Raw genomic sequence first — 21,350 nt, 5'->3', positions numbered from 1 at the left:
AGTGCTCAGTGGTGGGTGAAAATAGCCGATCTGCAAGCTCACAGCGATTATTCAAGCGACGCGCTGTGAGCTTGCAGATCGGCTATTTTCGCCCTACTCGATGGCATGCATGCATTAGGTATTTTGTGGGGTGCGTTACGTGTATAGGCCCGTGTGTGTCTGTCGGTCATGGACCATGGTCATGGCCACTGCAGGAGGGGCCGGCCCCAGGCAAGCAGTATAGCCTACTGGGTGTGTGTAGCGTGTAGCCTACTTTACTATACGGTCTGTACGTGGCCCTGCCACATGACAGGGTAGGATTAGGATAGCGTACCAGTTTGTAACCAAACACTATAAGTAGGCCCACTAACCGTTACACAAGCTTTTACTTAATTGTAATAATGCAATGCCCCAATTTCTTATTAATATTGTTGTTGTTGTCCTTTCTATTTCATTGTCGAATATTCTTGCACCTTGACCAAAACGATAATGCCTGTAGACCTATTTGCTAGAGATAAATACCTATTCAATAAAGTGTTTCTGAGTTCTAAATATGAGGCACAGAAAAGTAGGCAATAGCCTAGTCTGGAACAGGACAAATGGAGTTAAAACGGAACAAATCAATGTGAGCCTATAAATTGACCAGTGTGACGAGAGGGACCAGTATGCTGAAGAACAGCTAAATGAGCCAGATTAACCACGTGTAAACAAGAGGAACCAGTGGGTGAATTATTAGGCCTACAACAGCAAACAGAAGTTATACAAGGACAGGGTCATTTCAGGAAACGCCTGTGATAACAGGAAGGTCACATTAACATACTGTATATTCATTAGATGGATCTTGGTAGCTCACCATGATGCATCTGGTTAATACTGACTGTGTACTAACTAGACTATTAAGTTAAAAACAAAAAAAGAGTCTAGCCTATTAACAAACGAATCACACACACTTTAAAACACATACACATTTTATGATTAAAAACCAGACTGGGTTTTGTTAAAGTTGTTACATGTAAAGAAACAACATTGGTAGACAAAAATTCCAAAATATGAAATAAATAAAAGTGAAAGGACAATAAGACAAAGGTGTTTTTTTTGTCAGCTCCCCAACAGTTCTCCAGGCCCATCTCCATCAAGAATATTCACATTTAATTTGACATCAATACTGTTGATAAATGAACACACTCAAAATTATTAGAAGATATCTCCAATTACGTCTAAACGTGTGTATAGTGTGTTGTATTAGGCTATGTCCACAAATGCATGCAGGTGTTTTCTAACAGATAAACAGCGGCCATGAATTAAAAGGCCTTCTTTATTTGCGTGTGAACCTGTGGGCTGAATAAATGCTATGTCCATCGTATCCTTACAATCCTTACGGGATTCTGCAGTATGACCGATTATTTTTTGTTAAGTCAAGTGCAAAACTATCTACTGTTAAGTTAACAGGATACAGAAAAGAACACAGACAACTGAACATGTGATTAGAGAATACAGAAAACATCTAGTTGTAGACCCACACAAGAAATCTACACCTACCACACAGAGCCATGCCTCCCTCCCTTTCCCAACCATGCATCACAGACACTTTGCACTAACACAGAGGTCAGACAAATTCCAGCAATACAACATCAGAATCTCTAGAACAATGCATGCTCACATGTTCTCACGTGCCAAATCTTTTTTTTGTTTTTGTACATTGTATTGTGTAGGTTACAGTGAAAAGCTATGTTTTGAGCTTATACCTTGTTTTGGGCTTTAAAATAACAGGTCGATAGATCAAATATTAATTACTCTACAGCAGAATTGGTCTATTGAGGTTTACAAACGTGATACACTAAGTGCTTTGAGAGTTGATTCAATCCATCTAAGAAAGGGAACACTGCAGATGTAGTTGTCTCAAAGCAGCCACAAAAACCCATATATAGAAAGTAAAGCGGTCCTTTTTTCTCTAACAAAAAAGTGCTAGTTTTACTAAGATATGCAAAGGGTGAAACTGCTCTTTTTTTAAAATGTCCCTGCTATCAACTGCTTCATGCTTCTTTCACTGCACTGTAGAGTAGACACAACAGCACCACCATGGGCATACACGAAAGACCCTGAAACTGTGGAATGCAGACAGACTTGAAGCATCAGGAATGGCAGTATAGAGATATTTCAACAGGGAAGCAGGAATTAAACCGAATTGTCTTCAATCAAGCAGTACATTGGGCAAAAGAAGAAGAAAAAAAAAACATTACGAGACTTGCATAAATCTAATCCCTCTGACCTCTCAGTGAAACACTAATGCCTGATGCATAGTTTGTTACGTGCAGTGTCGCATCATGAAAACAGCCATTCTAGATCTGCAGTTAGTTTTCAGCTGACACTGGCATGCAACAGAGTATAAATCAGGCTTAACCATAAAGACTGAGCTGTTGCCTAATTACACAGGAACCTCAGTTTGTCTCCTGGCTTTTTAAAAGGTAATATGAAAAGGAACCTCAGGGCAAAGGGACAACACAGGTCAAAGGTCACGACACAGACACAGACAAGGGGAAACAAAAACTCTCAGGTGCTTTGAAAAGGTCCCAGAGAGGAATGAAGCCTAATTTATACTGTCATACAAGTGTTGTTTACCAAAAATTGTATTATTTTTGGGTTGACAGTCAATTATTTTCAACAAGCGACACTGGCATATGACAAACTATAATTTAAGCTCAAAGGTACCCCCCCGTCAAGATGGTGGGCATTCTTAGCAGCTGGAGCGTTGTCTTCATGTTTCAGAATAGAACGGCACACAACACAGTACACACTTAGGAGGGGAAAAATAAATCACAGAGAGAGTTTAAGCTCTGAGGCCTGACTGAACACAGCAAAGGGTACAGACAGTATTTTCTTTTTCTTTGTTAAAACGCATTCTTGTTCATGCCGATATAACCCAATTACACCACTTTTTTTGTACAGGGGATAGTATATCAAAGTAAAGCAACACCAGTGAAATAAACGAGGATATACCTCTTAGCATATAAATACAAAGTTCAGGAGAGAATAAGTTCAATCTTTCATAGTCTACAGTTGATATGTGTATGTGGTTCTAACTTCACATATGAAGTTACTCTTATGCCTTCAATTACATTAGTAACAACATTCTGCTGCATCTTGTTCTTAGAATATATTGTGGTATGTTGTACCGGTTATGTTGTACTATTGCTAACACAGAATTGTTATCTTGGTCATTGCACCAAAGGCTATTTTATTTATATATATATAATAAAAATTACTGAATTCTCCTGCAAATCTTTTACTAATTATTAGAATAGATATGCAACTGAATGTTGGTCCTATGTTAAGAGAATAAAAACAGCATAAAAACAGGACTTTTGTTTAGATAAAATAGCAACTTAACACGTGCTAAGAGAAAGATACAAATTGGTACCCATCTACTGCCACAAAGAAAGATGTTGAGTGAAGTCTGGAATAAAGATGTTTTTTTTTTACAATTTCCACTTTAGCTCAGAAAATGTGACACATTGAATGAAATAACATAATCAGAGCATGAGTTGTGGACATGTACATTTCAGCCCATGCCACAGTGCTACACTTCACTGCAAAATCAGACAATGCAGTCAACTGGTTGTTATGAATTTGAAATAGAGGCAAGAGTTACAGTAAGCTGGACAAGAACTACTGCCAAAAGTGGCCGATTCATACTCCTATTTTACTGCTGTAGTGCTGAAATGATTTCGGCTCGTCAGAAATTTTCAGTAGCACCGAAGAGCCGACTTTAGGACAGTACCCGCCCCCCCGAACCTCAAATGACGTCACATTGTAGGCTCTACAGAGCCGAACCGACTTTTTTCTGCTCTAAAATAGGAGTCTAACCGGAAGTTCTGGACAACATCTCGCCTTGTACATCCTGTACTTTTGGTTAGAAACTTTTTGCCAGTAGTTCACTTGTTTCCAATCTTCATATGCTTGTGAGATGGAGTTAAAACTGGGAACACGTTTAGGCAAGAGCGAATGAAAATTGGGAAAAATGGCGTAAGACATGGAGAGAAAGTACATTTCAGGTTTTGAGGCAGCGTACCGATTGGCCATGGTCCAACAATTTCCAAAAGGAAAATGGGCCTTTCGAGATCTTTTAGCTCAAGTTACAATTTTTAGATATTTTTTAAGATGTGCAACAGAACAAAATAGGATGCTAAAGAGAAATGTATTGTTTTTTTCTTTCTTTTAGGAACACCACAGAAAAGAAAATGTGTTGCTGAAAAACATGGTGGATCAGCAGATCTGATATTTCAGCCACAGACAGAATGCCAGAGGTACTGCATAGTGCATACAGAAACTCACACACCCTTATCATTCAGGTGTGGAAAACCCCTCAGCTAAACTGTTTGTGAAGACTGATAATTTGCCCTCATTTAAATAGAATTACTCACCATAATACACAAATATATGACAACTATGATACAGAAAAATCAATAATTACACCACTTGCATTCAAATTTTCATATAATTTCATCATGTAGCCTATATAGATTTATATAGATTCTTCACATGCCTTGACAAATTGTACACAGGTGTAGTTTTTTTAGTCTTTTGTTTTCTTTTGTGTTTAAATTATCCTCATTGCGGCTGCAACACAAGCAAAAGGAGTGCTCTCCGTCTGAAAATGGAGCAAATCAAGCTAGATGGTGAGAGGAGTGATACACAATCTCCTTTGAACTGAACAAAGTTGTAGCCTCTGCGAGATGATGGATTGGGCCCTCCGTCCTCAGTTTAAAGAATGTGAGGGAGTGGCACTGTATAGTGTATACCAAGAGAGAGCATGCAGAGACAGTCATCATCCTGCCTGCTGTAGCTCCTCCGTTTTGCTGCTGGACCTCCTGTCTCCTTAATCTTGGTGTTCTGTGACGTGGTGATGAGGTGGGGTGGCCACTGGCCACACTTTCCCTTTCGCCTCTCCCGTCTGTCATCCTCCCCCTTCTTTGGGAGGTCAGAGGGGGGAGAGGGAGGGTAAAGGGGTGAGAGGCTGTTATGGGTCACCCTGCTGGTATAACTGTCAGGGGGTTAAAACAGTGGCTCAGTCAGAGCAGTTTTATTCGTTCTTTTCTTGTGCCCTTTCAGAGTCCTGAGGAGACGATTACAGATTTCTGCCACATGGATCCAGACTTATAGGGGGGGTGTGGTGGTCCAGTTAGGTTGCAATGATGCATGTGGTGATGAGGATGATGATAATTTAGCTGTGTCTTGGCCCTTGGGTCCATCCACTGATAACAACACAAGACTATCATAAGATCATACGAGCCTGAATTACTGTGGTTATTATGACCCTTAGAAGCCCTAGCTCTCACCCCAAAAACGACAAGCAATTTTTTGTTTCAAATCCCCCCCCCCCATGAATGTTCCATAGCTTAATGAGGATGCAGGCAGGGGGTTGTGTTGCAGCACTGTAGGGAAGAGGGACGCCGGAGATGGAGAACCCCCCTTGTGGAAAGGCACACCAGAGGACCGGGCAGGGTTGGGGCTTGTTAAGAGGAAAGGAGGTTTGGGGTTTGAACTCATGTGGACCATGGCTGGAACTGCAGAAAATGTCAAGGGTTCTTCTTTTTTTTTCTTTCTTCGTAAAGTGTTGTTTTAGCTCAGGATTCTGGTCTGATCTGGTCTAATCTCTTCACATCCGTGAACCTCTCTCCTGGAGGATCTACAAGGAAACAAGGCGGGGGGGGAGGGAGAGAAAAAAAGTCAGAATAGAAGCCAATATTGTCTGGGATATACACACCATCTGAAATCCTCTTTCTCCTCCTGACATCAGTGAGTCACATTGTGGATAGCTCACCTTGGCCTTCTCGGTGGGCTCGATGACAATGCCGTTGGTGGAGTTGTTAAGCTCCCGGGAAACCACGCAGAGAAATTCAGCCTGGTCCTCGTTGCCATAGTTATAAGAGGAGCCAATGCTTATGAGCTGGGGGGGGGGGGGGGGGGAGACAGACAGACAAGAAAAGGTGGGTGTGATGTTATGAGGCTGTCAACCTTGGAGAAATGTTAAAGCTCACCATCTTCATACTATTTCATGGAATTGGCTAGTATGCTACATTTCACAATGTTGTATACTCCTGTGAAATGTGGCAGCAGTGGTATTTAGTTGCCTTTACCGGTACTTAAAGCTGTAAGGATTAAGGGAAGGGTAGAAAAAGCTGATGATGCGATGATGGAATAAACCACGTTTAAACATATATAATATATAGATATCTTTAGGAATGCTATGACATTAGAGAAACAGACTGTTGAGGACCACGGTATTAACCCATCTGAAAACGCAAGCTTGATATAAAACCCTGTAAACAAGCCATTAAGTGCAAAGTCAACTTTCTTTTCTTTTTTTTTAAAGGCCCGTTTTCCCCACCTGCTCAAACTTCCAGCCATCTGACATGGTTGAGACCATCTGTGTGAGTTCCTCCTCTTGGCACTGCAATACTCGATACACATGTTTCACAGGGCCCTGTGACACACACACACACACACACACACACACACACACAGCAGATTAGAGTAATTTTGGGACAACAGATTACAGATTAATCCACTAACATTAGCACTGGTCCATAGCACAGACAGAGCTATTTTAAAGCCATGGGCCTCTGAGTGACGCTAACATTATTCCCAGAAATATTATAGGCCTACCTGAGATGTTCGGTTCTCATTGTCCCGAATCCTCTCCTTAACCAACCTCACTAGCGATGCTATGTTGTAGAACTCTGCTTCCTCAAGAACACCTATTCAAAATAAAAATATAACTTGCGTCACTTCATTGTGCAGCTACAATAGTATAGTGTTTAATTAACCTCTGTTAATTCTGCTTGCATGCCATGTTTATTTCTTAAAAAAAAACCTTAAACTTTCAAATTGATAGTATTTCACAGTATGTATTCAAAGATATGAACATGTTTTGTTTTTTTTAGTTACCATCCTCTGCCAGATTCTTATCCATGATCAGTTTTCCATGCCGAAGATAATTCAGGATGGGGCCAAAGTATGTGGGGTCTCTGTCAATCAGGTAAGCTCCCGTCTCATCCTATTATGAAATACAATTAAGTTCATTGAATAAACCAAGTGTGGTTTAATATAAGATATGTGACATCTGCTTTGTCTGGGAAAAGAGATTTAAAAGGACATTAATATTAAGATACATTAGAGGACAACGCATTTTGCTCACTTTGTCCGAGTCTAAATCAGGGTCCTCTTGGCACAAACGATACAGGAACGATTTGGGGTCCCTGCACAACGTTTGTTTGGTCGTGATGAAATAGGTGCCCCCAACATTCAGGCGAACCCAGCGAGATCCCGGCTTGTCCACGGGCTCTGACGGGGAGCTCGGGTTGCTCTTCGCCGGGAAACCGAACACCGATGACCGGCTCGCGCCGCTCGAAGCCCCGGGACTCGACGGCTGGTTGTTCCGCGGCGGGATCACGAGAGTGGGCGACGCCAGCCGCACGGACGCCCGCACATCACCACGGTGCTGCTGCTCGGTTTGCTCTATAGTGCTGGTGGTGCCACACGATTCCACGACATGCAGTTCGGCCATATTTAACCCACCCCCCCCGATCGTCTAAAAAAAACAAAAAAAACACACGATTAGCTACACTGCAGCGAAACGATTTATCTACCCGATTTGTAAACAGAGCACAGCAGAGCTATTATTCTTCGACAAGGTGGCTGGCATTAGGGCGTTGCTGCTACACACACACACAACACACACACACCACTCGATCTCCTCTGTCCCGAACGAACCCCGCCGAGAAGAAAGACAGACACCCGATGGTTATGTCCGAGGAAATGTAAACCGTGTGTGCCACATCGCGTTTGATCTGCACCCTAGAACAACAAAGTGGTCATTCTTGTTTATTCAAACGTTAATCAGAGACGGGGCAATTCTTCCGGGTTGTTGTAAGGCGATTGCTATTTACTTCCGTTGTCATCCCCCCCTTTTTTCAAAATAAGTAATATAATTTATATTATGACTTGACCCCCAAAGTGGGGTCCGGGGACCCCTAGGGGTCATTGAGGGAGTTTCAGGGGGTCCCTAGCTAGATGATAGATAGCTATATGAACCAAATGGACCCTTATGGGTCTGTAACTCAGAGAGTCCATAGGTTCCTTTTGTACACTCTCAGAGTTAAATCAACATTGATTTTACAATAATATTGTAAAATATTATATATTGGGGGTCCCACCGTCCCAGAGAGAGATATATTTCACCCCAACAGGAAAGTAGGCTATCTATCATGCAGTGAACAGACGTTGTCAATAAACTTTTATTTTGAAGGCCGAGAGCAAAAGCCTGGTGAGGCGAGGTTACTGCTATAGTAACGTTCAGTCGCATCCATTGGTAACTTTAGTCAGTCAGATGCGCGGCGCGCTTGCTTGTATCTACTCTACGTTACGAACACTGGATGTGGAATACGACCGGCGACCGATGTAATATCAATACTTTTGTTACTATCCTAGAGTTTGAGCGTTTATGGTTGCATTGTGGTGGAATCTGCAGCAGATCTGCTGTCTTTGGTCCCATTCATTTTTAGCTGGCAAGTGAACATTAGCTCACTGGCTAGCTATAGACCAGTAGTTTTCAACCGTTTTCATATCAAGGTCCGACGTTATTTATTCAGCATTTTTAGTCATGGACAATCATTTGATGAGATTTAGCCTCTCAGACTCAAAACTTAGAATATTTTTTGTCGTTGGATAAGATTTTGTCCACAATTCCATGCTTTTAGCCACATTCTAATGTTTCTGTAGGATTTACTTGATCATTATAGCTCGCTCCTGAGATAACAATAGCTTGAATAGCGTATTTCATGAACCCAAGGATATACACTTAAAGTCTGGATGGCCGAGCGGTCTAAGGCGCTGCGTTCAGGTCGCAGTCTCCCCTGGAGGCGTGGGTTCGAATCCCACTTCAGACATCCCTTTTCCCCTCACTGTATATGTTTCTTTTCCCTTTTTGCTTCCTTTATGATGAATTCCTGTTCTGTTCTTTAACTATATGTCTATTTGTACATCTCTAAATGTTTTGATGAATTGAACATGGTGGACCCTCTTGTAAACAAGTGTAATGCTTAATTGGGTCGTCCACTCACAGTTAACAGTCTTTGTATTGAGTGTGTGTGTGTGTGTGTGTGTGTGTGTGTGTGTGTTGTGTGTATAAACCAGGGGGGCAGTCCGACAGATATTTTGTGAAGCCACTAAGGAAATGAAAGTTCATATAATGGCCTGTTGTGGCGCTATCACTGGACCCAGAAAAACCCATAGCCCCATAGAAGTCCATGTATTTGGGCCCAACTTCACCTAGACTGTATTACCTTAATAAACATAGTCATGAATACTTTCTGCTTCCAGTCACTAGTTTAAAGTCTCATTTCTAATGTCATAATATTCTTTTTGGAAAATTATGGTCCCATTTATAAAAAAAATGACCATAAAGTCGCGCATGTTCTGAGGGGCGTGGCTACCGTTACAGTCTATGAACGGGATCCCCCACCCACTCGAGTCAAAATAAAAACCAACGAAGAAGAAGGGGGGAAGTTCCGCCTCGTTGTCTGGGCCAGCCAATGGGCCAGCTGGCCTGAGCTGGGCCAAAACGGATCTAGAAAGATGGCGACTTCCATTGCAAGGACTGACAGGCTTCATTTTACGTTCACGTTAGACCCGCGGAACGCTTTGTCCATATTTTTTACAGTCTATGGTTGGATTGGGGGTAAGACCCTGCGACATACTAGAGACATGTCCAGGGGGTGCACTTGTACATCAAGCTGCCTCACGCTACAGAAACAGGAGATAGGCTCCTGCCTCCTGCCCTATGGACCTCATTGTGTGATGTGTTTGTACGTACGGTATGTAATGTATATGTACGTTTATGTGTTTGTCCGTATAATGTTTGCTTTGATCGTTGTCTTTTCAGCTGTCTGAGCCATGAGTGAGTTCAGGATCCACCACGACGTCAATGAGCTCCTCAGTTTGCTTCATGTCCGTGGAGGTGAGGGAGCAGAGGGCTACATAGACCTGCTGCAGAAGCACAGGACTCCCTATGTCACCACCACAGTGTCATCTCATAGTGCTAAGGTAGGAATCCCTATGTCACCACCACAGTGTCATCTCATAGTGCTAAGGTAGGACTCCCTATGTCACCACCACAGTGTCATCTCATAGTGCTAAGGTAGGACTCCCTATTTCACCACCACAGTATAACCTCTGAATATAAGCATATTATAACCGTAAAGATGAAATGGGAGTTAAATGCTGCAATTTGTAAAAAAAACAAGAAATTTCAAAATATGACTCCTAGTCGTTGAAGTGGGACTCATAAAATGTCCCATCTAAAAGACCACCCCTGGTGCTGGGTCCTTAGACCCATTACATTGGAAACCTATTTGTCTATTTACATCACTGAAAGTGGTTAAAAGCTATAAGCGGACACAGATGCGTTCCAGGTCTTGATGGCTTTACTATGGATCATGGAACACTTACTTAGAATGGGTTGCTTGCTGCTCCTATTACTTTTGTGATCTCTGTGTTTACGAACTTGGCTGCTTCCAGTGCAAAGTCTAAACTCGGGTCTAAAGTGGGAAAATGTTGAAGAACGTCGGGTTTGGATGAATCCTGAGATGTTGCAGTGATTGATGCGACACTGTTGTTGTTGTTTACAGGTGAAAATCGCAGAGTTCTCGAAAACCCCTGAAGACTTCTTAAGGAAATATGATGAGGTCAAGTCAAAAAATGTCCGCAGTCTGGACCCTCTGGTCTATGTACTGTCCAAGCTCAGTGAGGACAAAGAGGTATTTTTATTTTATTTCTAAGCCAGTGTTATTTAATTTTGCATGGCTGTGTTGTTGAACACATACATAGCTTAACGTCGGGAAAGTTACATGACTGACTCACCCAGGTGATGGCACTAATACTATTCACCATAGTCTTACCGTGCATCACATGAAAACTCCTTTCGGATGGTGTTGTTATTGTAAGTTGATTGAGTTGGATGCTGTTTATCCCTCTAACATTTCCTCGTATTTCTAGTTTATTGAAATAATGTCATGCACATTGTCCAGTGCAGAGCCTTCCTACTGCAGGGCTAGTTGACTAGATTTAGAAGTGTGACGGTCCTGCCCCCTCTGCCTCACTGTAAGCTAGAGGGAAGCCTCTGTGATGGCAGAGTGGAGCAGGCCGTCAGCCCAATTGTGCTCACCTGAGGTGGGTGTGGCTTAGGGGACTATATAGAGAGCTCTCCTGGCTGCAGCTCATTCTTCTCTCTGTCCTCCCTGCAAGCAGGACTGCCACCGGGCTCAAGGGCCTAACCACCCTTTTGTTAAGTTATGTTTTGCACCAGCTAATACAACACGCACACACCATTCTCCATATATCCATACACTGCACACATTACTGATGACTGATATACTCACATCCCACACTTCATTATTTTGCTATGCTTTATTTACTTTAATATAATAAATATAATTACAAACCGTTAAACTCTTGTGTGGACTCCCTGTTTTTGCCATGCATCCCCTAGTGCATGACAGAAGTCATTTTGAAGCTCTTGATACTGAAATGATCAATTATTTATATGGAGAAATCCCGTAATTTAACATGCATCTCAATGGGTGAGAAGGACAGCTTGCCATCGCTTAACAAAGGGCTGATTGCTGCCTTGAGGCATTACCAGAGATATTTTTTTGAATTTGTACCATGTTGAAATTTGAACACCACCCATAGAGTACTCTCAGGTCAAAGTAGCAAACATTAATGGAAATGAATGGGGTTTATGTGGTCGAGCCGCTATCCGGTCAGCTACTGGTTAGCCCCAAAACAGTGTTTTGAGATATCTTTTTCTCAAAAAAAAAACATAATAGTTTTTACTTGTGGTGGTGGTATTTCCCTAGACACTTCAATGTCTGCAGCAGAATGCCAAAGAGAGGTCGGAGTCCTCTGCCAACACAACTTCAACCACAACCACCAGCTACACTCTTCCAACAACCACCACAAAGATGTCGATGCAGGAGCTGGATGAGTTGCGTAAGAAGCTTGGAAACGTCGCAGCCAGCTCCAACGTTCCTCAGGTTGGCAATTTGTACTGATATATGTAATAGACGAATAGAACGGGCACGGTGGCACAGTTGGTAGTGCTGTCGCCTCACAGCTAGAAGGTCCTGGGTTCGATTCCCGCTCGGGACGCTTTGGGTGCTGGCGGCGTGTTTCCTCCTCCACGTCATCAGTGCCCATACCCGAAGGCAGGGTTGGCGAAAGGGCCTTTCTGTGTGGAGTTTGCATGTTCTCCCCGTGTCCCCTAGGGTAGGTACCCTCACAAAAACATGCAGTAATCCTGGTCTCTAAACTGCCTCCCCCTGGCCAGCTGGGGTGCCTGATGGTGGGGAAAGGAACTGTTTGGAATAACGTGTTCCTTCCACGCACTACGTCCAACCAGGGAAACTCCCCCCTGTCAGGTGTAAAGGAGCAACTTGGACACTCAGGCATGAAGGAAGCATGAGTTCAAGTCCGTTGCTCTCCCCAGGTTGGCGGAGGGTGTGTAGAGCCCAGGATTACATTAGATGATTGACACAGGGGTGAAAAATGGTTTACAAAATCGTGGGATAAAAAATATATATAAAAAAAAGAAATAGACTAATAGTCATAATTGCAATTTGCAGCCTATATAAATATATTTTTAATTATTGCGTGAGGCTAAACGTTGGTTATGTATAGGTCTCATATTTGAAGCTATAGTGTTGTAAGTAAAAAGGGAACATGTAGAATACTGTGATGAAATCCACATCTCTTTTGGAATCTGCTTGCAGTCTGCTGAGGTCACACGGAAGATGCTGAGGGACAGACACAACAAAAAGAACCCGACGCAGCCAAACCCTGTGTATCCTAATTGGGTCTATGACCGACCTGCTCTGATAGGAGATTTCATCACCAGCTCCACGTCCGTGCCAGACCCCATTGTGGCTATCGGTAGGCTTCACACGTGGAGAGGACTCTTCCATTCACACATTTTCCTTATTGCCTCACTTAATTATGAAAATGTGTCGACGAGACATTTTATGAAAACATTATCCTATCTTGATAACACAAGTGGTGTTCCATTTGACTATATGCTGTCAAAAGTTGAATTCCTTCAATTATTTAAGTTTGTTATGTATACCATTTAACTCAAGTATTGAAATGTTTAGTGACATATAGGGCCCTATCTTGCACCACCCCTTACCCCATATTCCTCAACTTATTTTGCCTTTTTTTACTTTTTAGAATTTTCTTTCTACATCGACACGTTGTGAGCTTGTAGATTGGCTATTTGAACAATTTTTTAATAGGTTTTTCAAAATAGTAAAAAATGGCAAATAAGTCTAGGGCTATTTTTGAAAAATTGAAGAACGACTGACATTTTCTTAATCTGATCTCAGGTCAGAATGGGTTAATCAGACCAGTGTGTGTGTGTCCAGTGGAAACCTCGTATGAATCTGATCTCAGGTCAGAATGGGTTAACTGTTCTCACTTGTCCATTATTGCTGTTGAACATCAGTGACGTAGTCCACATCTCTGTCCAGGCACCATGCCCCTGACGGCCCAGGAACAGGCCCTCGTGGAGGACCTGCTGTTTGTGCTGGTCGGAGTGGACGGGAGAGACGTCATAGCCCAGCCCGTGCTGGGGAGGCAGAACCGCTCCTTCATCGTCGACCCCACACTCGACATGTCCATCAAGGAGCTGGTGAACCGGATATTACCAGTCGCCTCCTATTACTCCACCATAACACGGTGAGCAGGGAACGGAAGAGTTCTATCAACCAGGTCTGAACTTGAAGTAGAATTCATACCGTACTTTATTACCCCGCATTTTGACCTGAGATCAGATTCTAAAAACCTACAAGCCCTACAAGCCTGTAGCGCGCCACCGAGTGGCACGCTACAGGCTTTTAGGTCTGCTATTTTATGAGCTTGAGCTTGTAGATCTGCTATTTTTCAATAGCTAAAGCATAACATAATGCTATAACACCAAAAGGGGTTCCCGCCCAAAATGGGTTAATGGAGCTAAATGCCACACTTTGATGGCAAACTTTATATTCAAGACAAATGTCATTATGTGGTTAAGCGTGCCAACAGGCTGAGCCACCACACCATGACCCTATTCACAATTGACTTAATCTTTTTCTCCCCTCACAGTTTCACAGAGGAGAAATCGTCCTTCGAGTACGGCCTGGTGAACCATGCTCTGACCGCGGCCATGAGGACCCTGATGAAGGAGTACCTGATCCTGGTCAATCAGCTGGAGCATCTCCACCGGCAGGGGATGCTGTCCCTGCAGAAGCTCTGGTTCTACATCCAGCCTACCATGCGCACCATGGAGATATTGGCCTCCATAGGTTAGACTTTGGACTCATTTAGGCTTCATCCACACCTACATAAACGTAGCGTTTTCGTTTTCGTTTTTTTTAAATCTCTCTGTCCATACGACACGTTTTTTAAAATCTCTCTGTCCATATGACCAATGGCAAGACCCATGCAAAACTCTGTTTACATTGTCCACACGGGAACACGCAGGCGGAGTTTAAAAAAAATACACTGTGGCAGGAGTTTTCCAAAAGATGCGTTTATATGGACCAAAAACGTGTTTGCGTGTGCAGGGCGACCCCCCCAAAACGCATATAAAAACCTACGTTTATCCGTTTACCCGGATACGTGTGGACAAGGCCTTAGTTTTGGTCTACTCTCTACTGCAGTTCTAACTAGTGATGCACCGAATATTCGGCCGCAGAAAATATTCGGCTGAAAATGTCTAAAAAATGCATTTTCGGCCTATTCGGTGTATGCAATTAATAATGCATTCAAAAGAGCTGAATAAATGTTTTATGGACCCATAATAGTGATTATTATTTAAGTTAAGTTTTGCCAAAACCATTTATTTTGCCATAAATCAGGTAGCTTTAAGGTACGGCCATGACTGCAATGGTAGGAAAAAAGATGTATAATATTTATCATATTCGGTTTTTCGGCCAACTGTTTCCTATATTCGGTATTCCGTTTCGGCCAAGAATTTCCCTTTCGGTGCATCCCTAGTTCTAACCATTCTCTTTTACATACAGGCCAAACAGGTCATATAGTAAATTCTCTACTGTTTGCACAAAGTCAAAAAGGGGGCTACTTAAAGGACCATTTCACCACTTTTCAACATCTCTTCACATTATCGGTCCTCACTAATGTTCATGATAAAATGCCAAAATTATTTTCTACTCGGTCTGTGTCTCATGGGAGGCCTGTGGGCAGTTCAGAAAACCAGTCCACCAGTGACATCATTGATGGGGAATCCAAGCCAATATAAACTGCAGGCTTTCTATTCCTTGAAAAGTTGCAGTGCGTTAATGGAAGCCATCGTTCTCACGATAATAAAAATCTAAACATTTGTTGTAATCTTGTTTAAAAAGAAATATCTGCTTAACAATGATGTCACTGGTGGACGGGTTTAGTGAGGACCAATTATATGAAGAGAGGTTGAAAACGGGTGAAGTGGTACACAATAAGCACTTGTACATATCACATTGATCCCTGAGGCAATTCATTCTGATGCATTATTTGCAACCAGACTCTTTAGTCTCCCAGGCAGAATATCCTCCCAGGCTGCGAGTGCTCCACCCAACAGAGATAGTTATCTTAGGGCCATGGTTGGCATTTGGTACGGCAACCCTAGGGGATAGGGATTTGTGCTAGCCTCCGAGGAAGTGGGAAATGGGTTGAAAGCTGATGGAGAGCACCTATACTAAATACCGTTCCTGTCCATTAAGAGCCGCTATTGTGCCAAATTAGACTTAACACTTAAAAGGAATGAAATGTGATGCCATTTGATGGCAGAGATGGAGAGAGTTGCTGGCATTTTGAAGGGTTTCGTCGCCATTGTGTCTTAACGGTTTACTGTGTTCATGTCCCGTCCCCCACCCCCCCTCCCCACCCCACCCCGCCACAGCGTCCTCGGTGGACAAAGGGGACTGCATGGGTGGCTCAACACTGAGCCTTCTCCACGACCGCACCTTCAACTACACCGGTGACAGCCAAGCCCAGGAGCTGTGTCTCTACCTCACCAAAGCAGCCAGCGTGCCCTACTTTGAAATACTGGAAAAGTGGATCTACAGGGGCATCATCAAGGACCCATACAGGTACATAATGTATAGCATTATGTAACATCTGTGCCCAGAGTCACATTGTTTATATGCATTTATTCGTTTGCTATGGACTATTTTCATGTATGTTATTATTTTCCACCTATCTGCCACGCCCATCTAAAATGCCATCACATTTTTTAGTCGACTAAAGTGTATTTTGGCGGGCCTTGATGCCGTCGTAATGACTGATTTTACACTTGCTAAAAATAGCCGATCTACAAGCTCACAACGTGTCGCAGCGCAACGCATTGTGAGCTTGTAGATCTGCTATTTTCAGCATGCAACCAAGTGTAAAATTACTTATACTGGATCTCTTGTCCACTAGTCCCTCACTAACATTTTTGTCTAGTTTTTATTTGTTGACGAAATTGTCAATATATTTAGTCTTAGTTATAGTCATCATGGCTTAGTTTTAATTTAGTTTCCATTTAGTCTTTGTCGGTGAAAAAAGGGAGTCAGACGAACGTTTTTCGTCTTAGTATTAGTCGGACGAAATGAACACTGGTCCAAACTAAAGGACTAAAGAATAACAGTATAAAATAAATACATAACACTACAAGAAAAACGGTGTAGAATATCGACAAAAAAATATGTTTGGCTTCCACTTCGGGTGTGTGACCAGTGACCACCTGCACCTGCCAATTGCTTGGCTGTCAATTATTAATCCATTCTGGGCGGGAACCCCTTTTGGTGTAGCTATTGAAAAATAGCAGATCTACAACCTCGTAGCGCGCCACCGAGTGGCGCGCTACGAGCTTGTAGGTCTGCTATTTTAGAAAAATCGAAGAACGACTGACATATAGAAACATAGCTTTTTCAGGAAACTGTCAGGATGTAGGAGACATTTTTAGAATCTGATCTCAGGTCAGAATGGGCTAAATATGTTGTGCTTCCATAACATTTTCCTGCAGTGAGTTCATGGTGGAAGAACATGAGCTGCAGAAAGAGAACATTCAGGAAGACTACAATGACAAGTACTGGGATCAGAGATACACCGTTGTTCAGCATCGCATTCCGTCCTATCTGCAGAAAATGGCGGACAAAATATTAAGCACAGGTAAGATGGGTGGGTAACTTCTTGTAAGGCCACATTCACGTGCAGCGTGCATCCGCCCCATACGCACCCATTCATTCATAAACCTCTTAATCCATTTATTATGGCGACTGTGGCTCAAGAGGTAGAGCAGGTCGTCCAATGATCCATGGGTCGGCGGTTCGAATCCCGTCTCCTCCTGTCTACATGTCGAAGTGTCCTTGGGCAAGACACTGAACCCCTAATTGCTCCCAATGTGCTGGTTGGTACCTTGCATGGCTTCCGCCGCAATCGGTGTATGAATGTGTGTGTGAATGTAATGCACAATCTATGTAAAGCGCCTTGGATAAAGGCGCTATATACTGTAAATGCACCATTTACCATTTATTTACCATTTATTAACACAGGAAAGTTTGGAAGTTACAACTCTGCGTGATGTCTTCTGCAGGTTTAACCTCAGGGTTAAAGCAAAGATTATTAGGTGTAATGTATATGTAACCCAGCCAACATGGCAACCCACGAATGGCAACCCATGTCAACTGTCAATCAAGGCAGTATAAAAGTGACATCAGGTCCTACACTCCCCACTCCCACTTCCACCTATACAAGATGGCCGAATTGTTTGGCAGCAGCATGGCAGAGGTAGCAGATTCACTGTGACAATCTTGGAATACTCTTCGGTCAGGTTTTTTGTTTAATTAAAAGGAAACCCACTTGGATGGTTCCGGTACCGGCTGGTACGGAACCTGGCGAGCCGACCCGGACTTCGACGCCCCCCTCCCTCCACAAATGTGGTAAACCCAATTCTCCCCCCCTGGAGAAAGAGACTGAAATTTCCCCTAGCTAGGAACCTGGACAGTGTCAGTCACCACATTTAAAGGGCCCCCATTTTTTTGGTTTATTATTTTCTATAATGTTCACAGTTGTTTAAGTTGTTTTTGAATAATAATAATATCTCAGTTACACTTTAACTCCAGTTTCTGCCTCCCTTATTTCCTTGGTTTTCATACACACATTGAGCTCCTTTTCCGAACCTGGTTTACTTTACATGCAGTCAATCTCACCCATTGAGCCACTTGCTACATATATCGTTATATTTTAGCTACGCAAACCCTAATGGCTCTGGCTTGAGGAAGTAGGACTTCCCAGCATGCACCAGGATGCAGGCAGTTATGTTCATAGATATTTAATTGGCCGCTGCTGTTCGATGGAGCCATGTGTGTTGGAGGGGCGGAGCAATTCACACTGGGGGAGGAAGTACGCCGGAAGTACTGTGGATGGCAAGTTGCGTCACGCTGTCACTCAAGTGATTACTGGGCCAATCGCAGCACATCTTTTCCGGGACTTATCAGACCCCGAACATGCGCTCTGTGACGTACGCTCAGGAGTCTCGGGAATGTTTTTTCCCGCCCTTGGGTCTACCTTTTATACTGTATGTCTGTCTATGGTTATGTTATTGTGTGTATCGTCTTATTATTTTTGTTGCTTCTTCAGCACTCGAAAAAAACCAGCCATTCTATACATATACAGAATACGAGATTAGTTTTTGCCAGCTGCAAGCTGGTCAATATTAGCTTGTGAAAGTCCCGACAGGGGATCGACAGGAGATCATTTTCTGCTGAGCCTGCTCTGTCACCAGTTGGCAACACTGGTTGCCAAGCCTGCATATTTCCAGCCTAACGTGGATTCATTAACAAGTTGCTTGCCTGGTTTGGTTTTTGGAGGCTGCTTAGCTTATTTCTGTCACGACAGTTGCCACCACTGGCAACAACCCATAACATCCCATCGTCTGCACGGCATGGCTAGTCGAGCATTTCTGATTGGCTGCCTCGTCGTCTCCAGCCATGTTGCCTCAGAATTCTTTAGGGTCACTAATTTGAGCATAACAGCGGAGCGCAGCTAAAAAGTGGCATAACGTCAGCAGCAGACCCACAGATAATAATAATAATGCAGCTGGTAATTAATTAATCGATTTAACCCATTCTGAACGGGAACCCATTTTGGTGTTAGCATCATGTTATGCTTTAGCTATTGAAAAATAGCAGATCTACAAGCTCATAGCGCGCCACCGAGTGGCGCGCTACGAGCTTGTAGGTCTGCTATTTTTGAAAAATCGAAGAACTACTGACATTTTTAGAATCTGATCTCGGGTCAGAATGGGTTCATCAGACCAGTGTGTGTCCACAGTGGAAACCTCGTATGAATCTGATCTCAGGTCGGAATGGGTTAATCAATTTGGGCTTGTTCTGTTTCATCCTCAGGGAAATACCTCAACGTGGTGCGAGAGTGTGGGCGCGACGTGACGTGTCCCGACGCCAAGGAGGTGCTGTACACGCTGAAGGAGCGAGCCTACGTGGAGCAGATCGAGAAGGCCTACAACTACGCCAGCAAGGTGCTCCTGGACTTCCTCATGGAGGAGATGGAGCTGGTGTCGCGTCTCAGGTAGGCCTGCAGACAGTGGTGACATTTTCTTTTTTTCTTTTTTTTTAAGTGGTGCAACCACTTCTACATCCAGCTTTGTCCGTGTACCTGTGTACCTGTGTGTGTGTGTGTGTCTTTGAGCACGAGTGGTGTGCGCATGCGTGCGCGTGCACCACTGATGTGCACCCGCACCCGTGTGTGTAGTGCCGTGCACGTGCGCGTGCACCACTGGTGTGCGCACGCACCCGTGTGTGTAGTGCCGTGCACGTGCGCGTGCACCACTGGTGTGCGCACGCACCCGTGTGTGTAGTGCCGTGCACGTGCGCGTGCACCACTGGTGTGCGCACGCACCCGTGTGTGGACGTTGTTGCTACATAATTAGCGTCAATGCTAGCGAGCTAAAATATAGCCATCCTTGCTCTAGAAAGCACCAATGTTTCCATCTAGACCACCGGATTATCAGCAAAAACCTCCGAAAATCGCGCTAATGGACCAAACCACGGAGAGCTCCGTAGATTATGAGTTATTCAGCTTTTAGAGAGGGGAGTTGCGCCACTTGGTTCACACAGGTGTGATTTTTTCACTTAATTATTATTGAAGGAAGAACAGACAAAATAAAAACTCAACTAACAAGACAATACGGGAAAGAAAAAGAAAAGAAAAGGACAAAAAGTAAAAGAAAAAAAGGCTGCATTTTTCATATTACAACAAACATTCAATGAAATCCTATTGCAATATCGCTAGGCTGAGAGAAGAGATTCCACTTTTCCCACTTTTTATAGAATTTATCCTCTTGTAGTCTCAGTATGAATGTTAGTTTTTCCATAGAATACAGTTCCTCAATAATGTCCATCCAATGATCTGGGAATTTTCTTTTTAATAATAATAATAATAATAAAACTTTATTTGTATAGCACCTTTCATGACATGAAATGCAGCTCAAAGTGCTTTACAGAGCAATAAAAAAGAAAAAGAAAAGCAAGGCATAAACATTAAAAAACAAGAGCAGTAATGCAATACAGTGAGGACATGAATAACAAAAAAATTAAAAGATCAATTAAAAGCAAGAGCGTAGAAGTGGGTCTTGAGCTGTGCTTTAAAAATGTCTCCAGAGGCTGCCTGATGAAGGTACAGTGGGAGCTTGTTCCACGCCGTTGGCCCGTAGAAGCAAAACGCTGCTTCCCTGTATTTTTTTAGTTGCCATTTTTTTAGGCAAAGCGAGCAGGCCAGCAGTGGAAGACCTTAGGGGCGGTTTGGGACATATTTAGGCAGGCAGTCATGTAGGTAGGAAGGTTTTTAACTTTTTTATATACTTTAAATATCAATACTGCAATATAGAGTTTCTCTGTTGACCCATTTAGACCTGGGAACTGATTCTACAAATGTCTTCTAAATCATGACAGTTTTCTGAAAATGTTTGTTTATGTCAGTGGTTCTCAACCTTTTACATGTCAAGGACCCCCAGAATTATCTGTATTTTTATTATCTGTATTATCTGTTGTTCCAGGGACCTCCCCAGAAGCAAATATTTGAGCAAAAAATGTTTCATTGTGAAAGAATATATATTTCCACACATTTTCACGATTTTTCAAAAATAGCAGATCTACAAGCTTTCTTTGTGCCGTGCTATGAGCTTGTAGATCTGCTATTTTTCAACAGCTAAAGTTTAAAATAATGGTTAAAGTGGTTAAAAGCTATAAGGCGACACCGATGCAGCCTCAGGTGTAACT

The 21,350-nt window shown here is 43.0% G+C and overlaps 2 protein-coding genes across 5 annotated transcripts in view; one reads left to right on the top strand and one right to left on the bottom strand.

Moving 5' to 3' along the window:
• The first annotated feature begins 4,196 nt into the window (after positions 1-4,196).
• The window catches only part of tubgcp2 (tubulin gamma complex component 2), a 37,034-nt gene continuing 19,880 nt past the window's right edge, over positions 4,197-21,350 (top strand). For 2 of the 4 annotated variants that reach the window (XM_080789013.1, XM_080789011.1), the window contains exons 1-10: positions 8,310-8,439; positions 9,923-10,083; positions 10,668-10,796; positions 11,898-12,074; positions 12,810-12,969; positions 13,563-13,770; positions 14,176-14,375; positions 15,971-16,160; positions 17,078-17,223; positions 19,461-19,641. In XM_080789013.1, the coding sequence (XP_080645139.1) occupies positions 9,934-10,083; positions 10,668-10,796; positions 11,898-12,074; positions 12,810-12,969; positions 13,563-13,770; positions 14,176-14,375; positions 15,971-16,160; positions 17,078-17,223; positions 19,461-19,641 (1,541 nt within the window). In that variant the 5' untranslated portion in view covers positions 8,310-8,439; positions 9,923-9,933. Of the gene's footprint in view, positions 4,284-6,352; positions 6,411-6,923; positions 7,019-8,309; positions 8,440-9,922; positions 10,084-10,139; positions 10,178-10,667; positions 10,797-11,897; positions 12,075-12,809; positions 12,970-13,562; positions 13,771-14,175; positions 14,376-15,970; positions 16,161-17,077; positions 17,224-19,460; positions 19,642-21,350 lie in introns of those variants that run through there. The other 2 variants (XM_080789012.1, XM_080789014.1) reach the window with 2 other exon arrangements.
• kctd2 (potassium channel tetramerization domain containing 2) lies at positions 4,277-7,885 on the bottom strand. Its single transcript, XM_080789015.1, has 6 exons — positions 7,178-7,885; positions 6,928-7,036; positions 6,646-6,737; positions 6,368-6,463; positions 5,801-5,926; positions 4,277-5,665 (listed from the first exon to the last, which is right to left on the bottom strand). Exons 1-6 carry the CDS (start codon positions 7,544-7,546, stop codon positions 5,636-5,638), a joined length of 822 nt encoding a protein of 273 aa, XP_080645141.1. The 5' UTR covers positions 7,547-7,885; the 3' UTR covers positions 4,277-5,635.

Source organism: Protomyctophum bolini, assembly GCF_963924005.1.
Source record: "Protomyctophum bolini genome assembly, chromosome: 18".
Lineage (NCBI taxonomy): Eukaryota > Metazoa > Chordata > Actinopteri > Myctophiformes > Myctophidae > Protomyctophum > Protomyctophum bolini.
Note: the sequence above shows the minus strand (reverse complement) of the source record. Positions and strands in the feature narration are given on the sequence as shown.

Excerpts from the sequence above, each read along its gene's own strand:
- kctd2 (XM_080789015.1), bottom strand. The coding sequence starts at position 7,546 with ATGGCCGAACTGCATGTCGTGGAATCGTGTGGCACCACCAGCACTATA. Across the intron at positions 6,738-6,927 it reads TAAGAATCTGGCAGAGGATG|GTGTTCTTGAGGAAGCAGAG; the intron begins GTAACTAAAAAA and ends TATTTTGAATAG. Across the intron at positions 5,927-6,367 it reads ATGGCTGGAAGTTTGAGCAG|CTCATAAGCATTGGCTCCTC; the intron begins GTGGGGAAAACG and ends CCCCCCCCCCAG.